This window comes from Camelus dromedarius, chromosome 5, assembly GCF_036321535.1.
Source record: "Camelus dromedarius isolate mCamDro1 chromosome 5, mCamDro1.pat, whole genome shotgun sequence".
NCBI classification, from domain to species: Eukaryota; Metazoa; Chordata; class Mammalia; order Artiodactyla; family Camelidae; genus Camelus; species Camelus dromedarius.
The window spans coordinates 10,979,999-10,995,746 of NC_087440.1; the positions used below are offsets into that span (position 1 = coordinate 10,979,999).

General features: G+C 41.4%; 1 protein-coding gene across 1 annotated transcript in view; it reads left to right on the plus strand.

Moving 5' to 3' along the window:
- Nucleotides 1–2,944: 2,944 nt before the first annotated feature.
- NEDD4 (NEDD4 E3 ubiquitin protein ligase) overlaps nt 2,945–15,748 on the plus strand; it is a 114,480-nt gene continuing 101,676 nt past the window's right edge. The window contains exon 1 of the mRNA XM_031453000.2: nt 2,945–3,098. Coding sequence (XP_031308860.1) covers nt 3,054–3,098 — 45 coding nt within the window. The 5' untranslated portion in view covers nt 2,945–3,053. The remainder of the gene's footprint in view (nt 3,099–15,748) is intronic.

A 15,748-nucleotide genomic window follows, 5' to 3' on the forward strand; every position in this document is an offset into this window, starting at 1 on the left:
CATCTATATAATAGAACAATATACCATCTACCTTTCAATCCTATTACTTTGGGTTACATTACTAACGGCCCAATGTCACTCTAATGAGAGACCACAACTAGGACCAGAGGGATGGAGGATGCATCTACTAACAGCAGCGTGGCCCAGGGAGGACCTTGCCCTCCATCCCCAAGGTGATGCTGCACCCAACTGCCTGCTAAAGCTTAGCATCAATCTTACTGGAAGGACGGTCGAAAAACAAGAGTGAACTGATTACGACTGGGTTTTTTTTTAACTACCAAGCAGACAGGAAAATTGTAGTAGGAACTAAACTCAATTACAGAATTAGATAGTAACATTTATAGTAATATTAAATAGGAACATTTCTTGGCCTACTGAATTCTGGGTCTGAGACAGGCTCTACAAAGACTGTAGCTGAAACTATGGCAATGGGGGAATGGCAATGGATGACGTACAGGGAGTTTAGGGTGGAAGAAGAGGAAGAAAAAGTGAACCTTAAAGATCTCAAACATCTTGTATTAGAGAGAAGAGAGTCAGCCAGCAGATATTATGAGAGAGAGAATAAAGGAGAACTTTCACACTAGACTTTTAAAAATTCTTTACAGAAGGAATAATTAACGTTAAAGTATCTTTTATATTGTTACCCTTGTTAGATTGGTTATTCAGCACCGGAATTTTTATCCCAAGGGTTTATAATTAAAAATTAAAAACAACTTCAAGTTCTGCATTACAATTAACATTACAGGCAGAGATAAAGAGGTTTAGATACATAGACTACTAGAAAGTCTTGATGAGGTTATTGATTTTTCATTCATTTACTGCTCCGTTACCTGTTTGGAGGCTCATGTGAAAAGAGATTTGAAGGGAAGATAGGTTCAAGAACAAGGAGGAGCACGGTGATGCCACTGGAGGTTGCTAGAATTGCCCAGCTTTTCACTTGGGGGCAATCCCTAGCAGGGGTGTGAGGCTTGGAACAAGTTATTATGCACAATGTCACATTCTTCATACATGCCTCTTACCTGGTTATACATTTAGTTATTCAAGTCAAATCAACATGAACTCAATTGAAAGCAGTCTAGGTGGGCAAAAAACCTTCTTGAGTATACCACCCAGTTGAACAATATGTCCAGTTAAAGAGGGATTTCTCATTCCACACAGCTTTCTCCATGGTAGTGGTGGTTACTAGACCACCAGCTGATACCACCTTCTCTATTTGAACGTCCTCATAATTCCAGGTACTAGCTGCACTGGGCCTCTCCTAGCTGTTGGCTGAGAAATAACAATTACTGTAGTTCATCATATGTCAGTAACTGCCTGCTTAATTCTTCATTACCATTTTGGATCCACAGGGAAGGAATAAGAAATCATCAGTCAAATTAGCGGTCTTTGGAATTATCTTCATTGTTGCCTACTGCCTATAAGAGCTGGTGCTTTACTACATAAATTACTGGGATTTCTGGTTGACTTTATTACCAGTTTTACATTGTGTGTACACTTCTCATCCATTCATTAAATTTTAGTAGGAGGATGGAAGCTGTTTCTATACCTTTGAAACAATGCCCTAAAATGACACAAATGTCCTACTTAAAGTTAAACATAAAAATGTGTATCAGAGAGAGATTAGGAAGAAGTATTGTTTCCCAAATAAAAGGGCATACTGAATATTTTCAGATTATTTTATTCCTAGCCTACTAAAAAACACAAGTATGTGACAGTTTATAAAACAAAGAAATTAATCTATGAGAGATTTTTAATTAAGCCAACAATTCCTGAGCATTCTGGAATTTTGCACTCGTGTTTACTTAACTGCCACCTCTTTCTCCCTAATACAGATGATAAAATTTGGATAGTATATTAATAGAATTCTGATACATAATATGAATTAAATGCACCCTGCCAAACATAAAGTACAACAAAATCTTATATAACAAACCAATAATATGCGCTATAGTCTTGTTCCCCTTTCAGCACTTAAAATTGTTTATTCTGGATTCCTTAAGGAAAATTTAAATTAGATTTCCAGACTCTAGAGTTACACAACTTTCTGCAACTGTAGGAAAAGAGCAAGAGATTAATCCTGGCTTAGACAATGAGTGCTCGTTATTCCCCATTCTCTTTTATGGGTGCTTTATTTGGTGGGGGACTTCCTGTGATTGTGGAACTATCTGAACCCATCAGACATGACTATAAAATAAGCGTATTATTGCACAGCACCGGAGGTCCCAGTTTATTTTATTTCCCCCTTCTTCACTACCTTCCAGTGGTGCTGCAGATCAAGGCTTCCTTAGCTAAGCAGATTTATAGGGTTAAGACTGGCAGCTGGACGTTATGGGTAGGCTTTAAAGATGGACAGACCATATGACAGGAAATATTAATTGGCACCGTGTTTACAAATCACAGGAAGAGAATTTCAGATCCTGAGTCCAAGCATGATGAGATTCCCTTCACGCCTCCCCATTTGCTGCCGCTCTCCGGCTGGACCCGACGGTCCCAAGGTCCAGCTTCTATTGGAATCGGCAGCCTGGACCGACGAAAAGGCGGTCTGATGTTTAAGCCCGTGGAGAGGCTAAGATTAAGCGCCCCGGGTCGCAGGCGGCTAGTCAGAGGCCGAGTTCTGGGGCGGATCTCAGTGAGACTTGCTGAGGCGAGGCGCAGCTTGCCTTCCCAGGGGAAGGGCGGCCGTGCTCCCGGCCTCCACTGCCAGCTCGGCGCAGTTCCCTGGGGCTGCCTGGGGCTGCCCGGCTCCCCGAGGCGGGAGAGTCGGCCACCATCCTCCCGGCGCGGAGGCGGAAAGCGCGCCCCCGCCGCGAGCGCCCCTCCTACCCGAGCCCCACCACGCACGCCCTCCTACCGCGCACGCTTCCCGCGCCCGCCCCGCCCCGCTTCCTCGCGCCACTAGCGCCGGCCGGCCGCCGGGGGCGCTGCTGCGGCCCGGGGAGCGCCGCCCCCTCTTCCTCCAACTCCTCCCGCCTCCGCCCTCTCCTCCTCCTCCTCACCGCAGTTCCCACTCTGGGTGGGGGCGAGCGCGTCCGGTTTGTTGGAACCATTCGGAAATGGCAACTTGCGCGGTGGAGGTGTTCGGGCTCCCGGAGGACGAGGTGCGGGGGTCGCGGGGCCGCGGGGTTGCGGGGCGGGCTTCCCATCGCGCTGCCCATCAGTCGGACCTGAGGAGGCGGCGGCGGCCGGAGGGTGGGCTGTCAGCGCCTTCCTCCCTCTGCGCGAGCCCCGGGAGCGCGCCAGGGATCGTGGGGACCTCGGGGGCAGCCCGGCGCGCGCGGGCTGGCGGGGAGGGGGCGGTTGCTTTAGGGAGCCCCGTTTTCTTCGCGAGCCTGTGGACTCCACACCCCTCTCCTCGCTGAAGCCGCCGCCTTCCTTGTCAGCTCCCCTCAGGAAGTGATGAGGCGGGGGGCTAGGCAGCCGGCGGCGTGAGTGCGCGGGGGCTCGCGCAGCAGCCCGCCGGCCCCTTCCTGCCACCCCCCGCCAAGTGTGCGTGAGCTCCGGGGGTGGGGTGGGGCGACTTTCCCTGGAGCTTGGCATCCCGGCTGCTGATTAGCCTGCTCTGGCCGGGGCCCGTTGGGCTTAACTTTCTGAACTTTGACCTGAAGACTTCCAAGTGCATTGTCATTAGCTGTTTGGGTTTTTTTCTTTCATCTGAAATCCTTTTTAACTCCCTACCAGGAGACGGGGGTGGGCAATCAGATTTTTTTAAATCTTCAATTTAGCAACAAGTGTCAAGTGTGGAAAGTTCACGCTGTGTTTCACTGGTCTTCATATTTACAAAACTAAGCCAAAAAAGCGTAAACACCTTTATGAACTTCTCACAGCTCTTCACTCAAAGGTAACTTCTGTGATTTGAGAAGGCGAAACTGTCTCTTGTCAGCTAACTAACTTATTCTGGTTATTATGCCTTATGCTTATTAAAAATAGGGCCATTTGGGAAGAGCAGTTCCAGTTTAAATGAGATGTGGCTTCCCTGTGTTCTTGATGATTGTCTCAAAAATGGGAATGGGTGGAAGATGAAATGGCTATCGAGTCTAACAGAGACTCGTTCAGTTTGTGGGGAAAATGTAAGCATTCTTGCTGATTGACTAAGCTGTCACGTGTACCTGTTATCAAGATTAGACCCAATTAACTGCAAATCCTTCAGCCTAATTTAGATTGATTGCTTAAATTTTCTAACAATGTTGTAGTAGTGCCTTCTCTTAGTAACTTGGTATCTTCAAATGTCTTACAAAGTGTCTCACATTTCTCTTGAGAGTTCTTGGCTTATAAACAGCGGGCAACTTGTTGATGCAGGCACGTTATCTCAGAGTATTTTGGGAATGATTATGTGATGCAATTAGAATTTAATTTCTTAGTGGTTGCTACCAGAAGAGAAGAAAAGTGGTGGTGGAGAGTGGTGGCAGTCCCTCAGAAACAAGAGTCAGAGTGATGGCTAAAGATAATATTCTAGCTCCTCTCCCATAATTGTTCTGTGGAAGCGATCGGAGGAAAAGAATGGGGTGTTGAACCTATGAGAGCTTTCTTCTTACCAGTCTGGTCTCCCTGCTTGCTGCAGTAAGCTGTCCAATGCGGATCATCTCAAGCTGGCATCCAACCAGATGAGGCTGGCCTTGGACTTTCTTTCCCTGGTGGGCTCTGCTGTTCCACATTTCCAATCTCACTCCTTTCCAGCAGAGCCGATTGATCATAGACAGCATCTTGCCAGAGGTATCATTCACTACCTGTCCCTCTCTTGGTACAAATCTGTATTTTCAGTTTTCTGCTTCTCACATCACTCTTCTGCCCAGCTGAGATAAAACGAATCGTGGCAGCCAGTGGGTGGTCAGTAAGCAACTGGGGCTACCGGCCAGAAACTCCACCCTTTAAACTGAGATTTTCCTGAACTGGCTGAAGGATTTGTACTTCTGGGCAGTGTCCCAGTGTGGGGCCCTCTCTGGGCTGGGGGTCCCAGGTGTCAGTCTCATGACTCGAATTTCCTTCCAGCTCCCTCTGTTCCCTTTGTCCACGCTGAGGAAGAGAGTGAGATAGAAAGATAAGAGCTGGAATGATGAAGTGTCGTCTTCCACTTCTTCCATTGTAATTTGGGTTATTCATCATCAACTGACGTTTTTTTGGTGTCTGTTCTGTGTCATGCAGTATGCTAGGGGACCAGGGACACAGAGAGAGAAAAACGGCGTCCGCCTGTTTTGTCAGGGGCTCATAGTCTCGTGGGAAAGACAAAAATCACTTGTTTCCTGGTAGAGATTGCCATCTCACCACTATCCCTGGCCATTAGTTTTCTGGTCCATCACAGAAGTAAAAGAGGGCTTAGAAAAGCCGCTCTCCTTACCTTTTTTTAAGAAGAAAAACATTGCAGCTATGTCATTTTCTATCACAGACTAGTCTGAGATGAGGCAGCCTTTTGCTATTGACTGAAAGTGAGATAGCTCTTCTATTACAGCAAGAAGTGATGATTCTTATTTTAAATTTGAAACTGAAACAAGGAAGAAAATGAATAGACGTGGGATAGAAGATGGTGAGAGAATTGTAATTTAACCAGTATGTGCTGAATAGCCTCTGAGTCACACTGTGGGAACACACTAGTATTGAAGTATGCAGAAATTTAGGTCCTCATACCTCTCTGTCACTTACTAGTGAGTTTTTGCTCTTTGTCCACATACACGTGTCTTTCAGGAGAGATGATCCTGGCTCTACGTACAGAATTTTGCCATTAAAACAAACAAACTGAGCCAGTGATGTACGATAATTTATACCAAATTTGCTCTGCCGGCCTATTGGGATCAACAGTAGAGGATAACTCTCACTCATCTGTGATGAAGAGTGTGGTAGATACAGGGTAGAAACACCTTGTTTCCCAAATTCTTTTGCACTTGAAATTCTGGAAAGGGGGTATGAAATAGGTTTCCCAGTTAGGTGCGCCTAGTTGAGGGAAGGTGGAAATGAAATGGGGCGGAACTTCCTTTTTTTTCTTGTTCTTTTCCTGTTGGCAAGTTTGGTCATGTAGACATTGCGTTTTTCTGCACAGGTGTTTCAGTATCTGGTAACTTGTCTTACGAGTATGGATAGGAAGTTACAGAAGTAGTGGTGGTGACAGCTTTCTGATGTCGAGATTGGGTATGTTCTTAAAGTCAACAGATCTGGTGGTGGCTCTGTCCTGATTACCTGCCTTTTTGCCTTGGGCACAGGTGGCAGCTTCCAGGGTAGGCCAGTTCTGAGGTGTTCTAGGTCCTCTGGAGGCACAGCCTACAGCCTACCCTCCAGCTTCTCTAATGATTTTGGAAGCACCTAATTCCCTATATGAGCTCCTTTCCTCTTAAACCTTCCGGAGTAATTTCTGTTTCCTACAACTGAAACCTGACTGAGACAAGGGAAAAAAGGAAGGAAATAAAGAGGAAAGGGTTGAGTCTCCACTGCCGGTCTGAGAGTACGATTTGCACATACAGAAGTATGGATGCCTCTGATGGTGACAGCTGCAACAATGCATAAACAACAGGGTAACTGAGAAGTGCATATTCTGATGCTTCTAGACCCACTAACACCGAGTGGAAGCAGACCCTGCCTGCCCTGGCATCATACCGAGCCTGGGAACAAAGTTCCCAAACCTCTGTTCACTGCGCTCAAAGGAGAAGCACAGTGTGCACAGCAGCTGCATCTGTATCTGACCCAGTCTTTCACGTGTTGTTTTTGCCATCACTGCTTTTCTGCAACTCTCTGATTCCAGCAGCATTCTGAAGTATTTTTCGCGGGTTTCCATGGGAACAAAGAAGTAGGTAAATATAGTTCATTTTTAATAATTTGCTTTTTCATCATTTTAAATGAACAGAAAAATTGGAAGTACAACACAAAGAACACCAAGGCCTCTGAAGCAGGTTCTTCACCTGTTGATATTTCACAATTGGTCCATAACCCTTTTTGCCATTTTCATTGGTCTTTTTTTTGAACCATTTGAGGGCAAACTGCAGACATGATTCCCCATCGCCACTGAATACTCTAGTGTGTATTTTCCTAAAACAAGAAGACTTTTATACATAACAGCCATCCAACCCTCTAAGCCAGGAAATCAACATTGTTGAAACACTACCATCCAATCCAGACATCCCATTCAGTTTTTGACAAGTGTTCTGATAATTTCCCTTTTTCCTTTCCTGTCCAAGATCTCATCTAGGAGGGAGCACACATCGCATGTACTTGTCATGTCTTTTCAGTCTTTTGTCATCCGTGTCAGCTCCTCAGTCTTCCTTATCTTTGGCAGTTTTCAGGAGTCCAGGCTGTACAACCTGTAAGATGTTCCTCAGCCTGGATCTGTTTCCTGTTTCCTCATGATCATGTCAGGGCCACACTTTTTTGAGTGGGAGTCATGGGGATGGTGCTGTGTTCTTCTCAGTATGTCACATCTAGGGGTACAGAATTTTGGCTTGTCTCATCACCGTGGACGATAACCTTGATTGGTTGGTAATTTTGGTGTCTGCCAGGTTTCTTCTTGGTAATGTCACCATTTTCCCTTTATATTTGGTGGGGACATAGTCAGAGATTATGCCAGTGTCCTCTCATTCATCAGCTCTCCATCCACCAGCTTTAGTGTCCACTGATGGCTTCCACCTGAATCAAGTGCTACTGTCTTTTACTTCCATCTTGTGTAAGAAGAGCCTTCCCTTTCTCCTCCATTTATTTGTCCATTTGTTTAGTTATAGCAGACTTGTACAGTCCCACCTCATTCAGTAAGTTGTAATTAATTGCTATCATTGACTATTTTATGGTTCAAATTATCTCAGTTTGGCCAGTGGAGGTTTTCCTCAGAGCCTTTCAAGGAGGTTCCTGTGTTCTTGGGACAAGTCTTCGTCATTCTTTGAAATTCTTTATTACTTTTCTGGCAGAAGATGCTCCTCTTGTATTTTGCCTGGGCCAGCACTGTCTGGAATCAGCTGTTTCTCCTAGGAACACTGTTTACATTTAGTAGGAAATGGTTTTTAGAAGCCAAGATCAGGGTGTATGGTATGCTCATTGCTACTGGATGTTACTTCTCTTCAGCAGTTTCAGCAAAGAGAGTTAAAAAGTGTTCGTGTACTGTACACATATACATATATAAGTGAACACATAAATCTATAGCTATTTCTATATCAATCTGTATACATATATTTGAAAATCATTAATTCATACCAGTGTTTCCAATTCAGATCTAATACATCAGGGTTCTTTCTTCTCTAACAATGAAAATTCTGACTTTTATTATCCTCATTATATTCACTTATTTGCTCAATCCATGTACTTATGTTTTTGGTGTGACTGTTTTCCCAGTCATGCAGGTTTCACCTCTGTTTGCCTCTTCTGTTCCCTACTTTCAGCTCCTTGCATCCTTGGGTGCCAGTGGGAGTACTGCTGTCGCATCTCCATGCACCACTCTCTCCCTGTCCTCCGAGTCCCAGGCCAGTGGGCATGCTACTGAAGCCTCTGTGTATGGCACCTCCCCCTTCCCTCAGTGCTCCATGCTGGTGAGCACGCTGACCATGCACCTCCATGAGACTCCTCCTCCCCACAAACTCTGCCTAAAGTAGCCCGGCCATTGACCCCTCTGCTCCAGGAAGAAAATAGAAGAGAAGGGAGTACTTTTTTTCTAACGGTTAACTATTAGCAATTCATATATCACACAAGAATAGAATCTTTAAGGCACCTTTATAATACATCATTCAGGGTGAGCAGCGGTATAGAAAATGGAATTTGCCTAGGTTAAAATTCTGGCCCTGTCACTTACAGGTTATTTGGCATAATTTTGTGACATCTGTCAGAGTGGGGTATTTAAATCAGCTGATGCTCCTATCTCCTGGCTATATCTGGTACTAAGAATATTCTACAGTGCCTGGAGACATGTAAGATTGCTGATTTGAATTGCTAAACCCACTGTTCTACTGATTCGATGTTACTGATCTCTTCCTTCTCAAAGCTTCCATTTAGTCTGGCTGCCTTCTCAACCCTGTCAGAGTTTTAAGTGGATAAATAAGTGGAGAGGGTAGGAGGTTGACAGATAGATGCCAGGAGAAAGACACAGCACAAAAAAATGGAAAAAAGTTTTGATAAGGCTTTTGTGGAATAAATGTCTGTAGCCCAACATTATAGCCTTGTGACCTGACCCAGATGTCTGGCTTTCCCTGTGTGAGACATGTTGGGGTGAAGAAGAAAGTAACGTGAACAGTCATGTCAGTGCATATAGATGCTTTAATGAAAATGTCTTCCTTCAGAGTAAGAGTCAATTGAAATATAATCATAGCTGCCTTTAACTGAATGCTTGCTATTTGCTGGGTTCCAGGTTCTGTGTTCTCATACTTTGGCTGTAATTGTCACAACAGTTTTGCAAAAGCAGTTGGTGTTATCCCCATTTTATGGATAGGAAATCTGAGATTGCTCAAGGACTTACTCCCAGAAGGTAGTGAATCTGGAATTGAAACCCAGAACCCTTTAGTACCAAAGGTGTGGTCTTTCCAATGTCCTGCTGCAAATAGTTGCTCAAATAAAAGAATTGAACAGAATAGGTTTTTTTTTCTCAGGAAGATGATGAATGGAGCATGTGCAGAATTCATTTGTAACTGGTATTATGTTCTTCCATATCTTCTGCCTATTTTTGTTAGAACTTTTAGGTGGACCTCCAAAGTGCCTGAATTCTGTATTTGCTTAACAAATATTTGTTGAACACCTGCTATGTGTAAGGCACTTGAGTCAAGTCATGAGGTTATAGTGGTGGACAACAGATTTTACTGAATTTATAGCCTGGAGGGAGAGAGGGACATTAAATATATAATCACACACTAATGTTGTTATAAATGTTATGAAGGAAAAGGAGTATAAGATGAAAGTATTTAACAGAAGAAAGTGAATTAATCTTGTATGGAGGAGGGTAGAGAGTGTGAGGAAAGGCTGAGGACATAAAGATGAATAGAAGTTGCCTAGGAGGGCAAAAAAGCCTTCCAGGTAAATAGAACTGTGTGCAAAAGATGAAATGGACAAGAACACAGAGAAGGCTCCAGTGTTGGAGAAAGACGGTTGGTGTCAGGAAAAGAATCTGGAGAGGAAAGGAAAGCAGAATCTGGTCAGGTGGGGCCTGAAGGCTGTTTATTAAGGATTTTGAATTGGATCCCAAGTGGAAGGGAAACTCACTAAATGCCTACATGAGCCTACACACAAACACACACACACACACCCCCATCATCCTCATCATTAACATTGTTACACACACACCATCATCCTCATCATTAACATTGTTACTATTTTTTTCATAAATTTTTTCCCTCATGTATTTAACATTTTCTTTGCATGTTTTATCTTCATTTCTTCCTGCATCTCTGGCTTTCCGTCTGGGATGACTTTTTCTCTGCCTGAAGTACATTCTGTAGAATTTCTTTCAGTGACTGTTTCCTGGTAATAAACTTTCCTGGTTTTTGTTTTTGTCTGAAAATGTCTTTATTTCACTTTTTTTCCAGACAGGAGGAGGAAGGAGTACAGTTAGTGAATTGCACAGATCTTAATGAACAATTTGATGTACAGTGGTTTTCAACAAAATCTATAGCTAACAACCCAATTAAGATACAGCCTATTTCCATTACTCCAGAGTGTTTCCTTGGGTCCTCTTCCACTCACCTCCCCTCCTTCAGTCTTCCTGGGCAACTTTTTATTGCCATGAATTCATTTTTCCAGTTCTGGAACTTTATATAAGTGAAATCATACAGTATGTACTTTTTTGTGTCTGACTTCTTTTGTTTAATATAATGTTTTTCAAAGTAGTCATGTGGTTGTTTATATCAGTAGCTCATTCTTTTTATTGCTGAGTCGTATTCCATTGTCACAATTTTCCAGAGGTTTATCCATTTCTCCTTTTGATGGACACTTCAGTTGTTTCCAAGTTTAGGCAGTTATAGAGAAACCTACTATGAACATTCATCTACAGATCTTTTTTGTGGAAATTATGTTTTCGACAAATACAGGATATCAACTTGATGTGTTTCCTTTCAGAGATATTTTGTGTATAAATAAGCATATATATGGTGCTGCCATATTTAAAGGTAGTGTTAAAATGTAAGGTAACGATGAGTTGCTTTTTTGGAATTTTTGTTGTACTGACTGAATAAAAAAATTGCAGTTTTAAAATGAGGAATACTCTCACAGCTGCGCTAATTAACTACAGCACTTCCCTTCCTTATACTCACGCTCTTTTCCTGTGGTTCTAAATTTTAGTATCCTTCACAATTACCTGGAGAGTTTGTTAAATCAGACTTTTTTCAGAAGTGCTAGAGCTTTAGAGGACATTTAGTAACCTCTCGGCTGAAGACCACTTTCCATCTCTTACCAAGGCTCAAGCTGGCCCCACCACAGAGTGTCTGATGCAGTAGGTTCAGGGCCTGAAAATTTGAGTTTCTAACAAATTCCCATGTGATGCTCATACTGCTGGTTCAGGGAATAGACTTTGAGAGTCACTACTCTCTCCTAAATCTAAGAGTTCTGGGTATTTTAATGTATCGTGGTTATTCCTGCCGGAAACTCCAGAGGAATTTTGACCATCCATAGCAAATACATAGCAATCATATATATACTCCACCTTTACTAGGGTGGCTCTGATTTTGTTTAGTTTTCAGTAAAGGTGATCTAACATTTATGTTTTTGTAAAACGTCTCAGGTAAATTTACACACCAGAGGAAGAAAACTGCCATCAAACCTTAGGTTCCAGTATTAATTTGGAAAATATGGTTATCTGAAGTTATATAGCATTTATTGCTTAAAAAATTTTTTTAAAAAATGCATCCCTTCCTCCCACCCTAGCAATTTTTTTGTTAAGTATTTAGTATTTATATTATTGCACTTTGTAATTACACTATTATTCACATCTGAACCATCATACAGTAGTTATAATTACTTACCATTTATGGTTTGCTTTCATTTTCCATATAGCTATCACAAATTAAATTGCAAACTGAAAGAGCTTTGAAACTACTCAGTGTGTTTCTATGCATGTGCATGTGCGTGCTCGCACACACACACACACAACCCCCATATACGAATGCTATCCAGTCCCTTCTCTGCATACTTGTTGGAGACAGCCTCTGCTACATTACATTCCCTATGAACTGCCTGCACGCTACACCTGTTGGATAGCCGTTATCTGCAGGATTCCACTTGCCATCATTGTGAGAATTCTCTGGATCGCTTTTCTGTGTTGGATCCACTGTTTCCTTAATTTCGTGTCTTCTTTTTCCCAATTTTTCCCTCATTGGCTGACATATGCCCTCCTTATGAGTGGACAGTACTGTTGACTAGAGTATTTCACAGTAGAATGATCTGAACCTCCCATTTCATTGTGGGATTCTCACATAGAGTGTTTGCCCCCCTGCCCCCCTCAGTATCCTCAGAAAGAAGTCTTCTGATCTTTTGTTTGGTGGGTGTAGGTCAGGCAGCCAGTTTTCTTGGACCTAAGTAGGGAAGGGGGCCGAGGGCTCACTGTTTGTGCAGACTTTCCCTCACTTTTAATTTGGTACCTTATTCCTACTTGCAGCTACTTCAGAAAAGGGTTGTTAATCAAGAATTTATCAGCCCCTGTTATGTCCCAGCTATTCTGCTGGTTCCTATAGAAGGTACAAAGATAACAAAAAGATGTTTCTTGGGCTTCAAAAATCTCACAATTTTAATAGTGGAGAAAAGCATCTAGCTTATTGCCTCAGATTCAAGATAGCATGTAGTCGATGCTACATGATTGAGTCTCTTGCAAAGAGAAAGGGTTTGACATGAGTCAAGACTTTTAGAAAACATGGCATTTGGACTTTGAAGAAAGAACAGAACTTTTTTTATGAAAAAAATTTTACTTTGTAAAAAGTTTAAGAAGTAAAACAAAACCTTCATCATCTCATTATTGAGTAGCTATTTTCTTTGTTCCATATTTCTTTCCAGTCTTTATCCATCTGCATGCATGTTTTACAGAATTATCACAGAATAGATGTCATTCTGTATCCTGATTTTTCCAATTAACATTATAATTACTTTCTGTCAATAAATAATATTAATAATTATATTTTTAATGATTTCTAAGGAATCTGCTCAGACAATGTAGGACTTTACACTGAAGGGGTAGGGGATGGGGAAGAATACACCAGGCAGAGGGGATCAAGTATAAAAACTCAGAGGGAAGTAAACACAGGATATATCTTTTTAAAAAAGTAGACTAGTGGGGTGGGCAATGGAAGGAGGGGAGAAGGATGAAGGAAGTAACAGAAATTCTCCCAAGGCCTGTGAGAGGTAGAAAGACTTAAAGCTCTGCCTTTCCTATTTCTGGTTTTTTAAGGGGTGGAGTTGACAGATTAAGGAGTAGTTAGTAGCTCTTTTCATGAATTGTAGAGAAAATTTCAGCCCTTGGAAAGCAGCTTTTAATTACTGAAGCCGCCTGCATAGATAACACATTACCATTGTGTTTCTCCCTGTCATAGAGAAAAGCCACACAGCTTGGCCTACAATTTACAACCTTTCCATTTCACTTTCAAAAACCAACAAAGCTCTCTTAGGAGTGGAAGGAGAAAGTTCCAGCTTTAGTGAAGAACTCTGGTCTGTTTGAGGATAGTGTCTCCGTTTTGATTAAGAAAAGATGTTTAATTTTTTGTTTCTTTTTGACTCACTGAGTACTCCTCAGATTTCTGTTAATAGTACTTTTAGCATCAGGATTCTGAAATTACTGGAGAGCTATGTCTCTAGTTGCAGTATTAATGTTCTCCATCATTTTCAAAGATGATGTGAGATACGATCTCTGTTTATGCATGTGGTTGAAGGGACCAGTTTGGACGATTTTCTAGCATAAATTTACAAAATGAAGCTAAATGAATGCAAATATGAAAATAAGTGGCATTTCTTACTTAATTTTCTGAAAGACTCTTAAATCAATGTAAGTTTACATCATGTAACCACAGCATCTAAAGTAAATCATTCTCATTTTTGTGGTGGAAAATGTAAGGATAAGGTTTAAAAGTTAAATGTCTGTGCCTTTGAGTAAGCTAGTCCCTGAAATTGTTTTTAATTAATGCCTGTTACCTTTTCCTCCAGGAGACTTCTAGGGGATAGTTTCAATGGAGTATAGTAGTGTGGATGGTTTTTAAATCAGGAGCGTCACAATTATGGATTAACTCTTTTAGAAGAGTATAGTAATTTCTTTCCTCAGCTAAGGTCATGTACAAATTATAAACACTCGTCTGCACTTAGAAAGGAGAAGATTATCAAATAACATTAGTTGCTGAGGGAACTTTTGTTTAACAACTTTTATTGTATGTTTTTTTAATTGAAGTATAGTCAGTTTACTGTGCGTCAGTTTCTGGTGTACAGCATGATGTTTCAGTCATACATATGCATACACATATTTGTTTTCATATTCGTATTCATTATAGGTTACTAGAAGATACTGAACATAGTTCCCTTTTGATTATGCTTTACCACTTGAAAAAGTTTGTATTTGTTTATGAAGTCATCACAGAGAAGATTTCTAATTTTCAGAATCAGTTTTGGAAATTAGTACCTACTTAATAAAGTATAGCCTCTTCCCAGTCAACTGATATAGGAGAATTTGGCTGTTACGGCCAATAGAGTATTTTAATTGGCCTGATTATTCAGTGACTTTCCAGGAAAAACTGGTAGTTTCATAAATCTCTTCAGATTTTGGGGAATCAATCCCTGTAGAAAACTGAAATTTCAGCTTATGTTTTCCTCTCTGATTTTCAAATCTATTTTTATTTGATATTTGAGGATTTCCCTTCTTTCTTGCAAGATCAGCAATGTATTTAATTATATTTGGTGATGGTGGAAAGTTGTATTTTATCTGGCATCACTAGTCAAGAATTTTTGTGTTATCTGAATTTGTCATCTGGGCTTTGGAGCTCATAGAATTCTTCTGTTATCATATTTCATTGAAACCTCCAGAAACAAGGGAGGTTCTAAGTATTTAGAAATGGAAGAAGATTGCGGTCAATACCCTATAATACGTACATTTCCCCTACCCAGACCTCTCCTCAGAAAGGAATATGATCTACTACTTGTTAATGGAATAATTTTATTATTTTTAAAAATTTTATACAGTTTTTAATGGTTACTCTCCATTTACAGTTATTACAAAATACTGCCTATATTCCCCATGTTGTAGAATACATCACTGAGCCTATCTTATACCCAATAGTTTATGCCCCCCACTCCCCTACTCCTATGATTTCCCCCACCCCTCTCCCCTGGTAACCACTGGTTTGTTCTCTATATTTGTAAGTCTGCTTCTTTTTTATTATGTTCACTAGTTTGTTGTATTATTTAGGTTCTATGTATAAGTGATACCATACAGCACTTGTCTTTCTCTGTTTGACTTATTTCACTTAGCATGTGCCCTCCAGGTCCATCCATATTGCAGCAAATGGCAAAATTTCATTCTTTTTAACGGCTGAGTAGTATTCCATGGTATATACATACCACATCTTTATCTATTCACCTGGCTGATGGAATAATTTTAGAACAGAATCAGGTTGCTCTCTGTTGGGCAATCTTTATTTCACATTTGTTGATCTTATAAATGCTACTGTGAATGCTGTTGCACTTATGGCCTTGTGTACGCAAGTGAGAGTTTATCTAGGGGATATATCTAAAAGTGCAATTCCTGGGTTATTGATTTAGAACTTTAGTAGATATTGACAAATATCTCTTCAAAATGATTCTTTAGTTTATACTCCCACCAACAGTGTTTTAGAGTTCT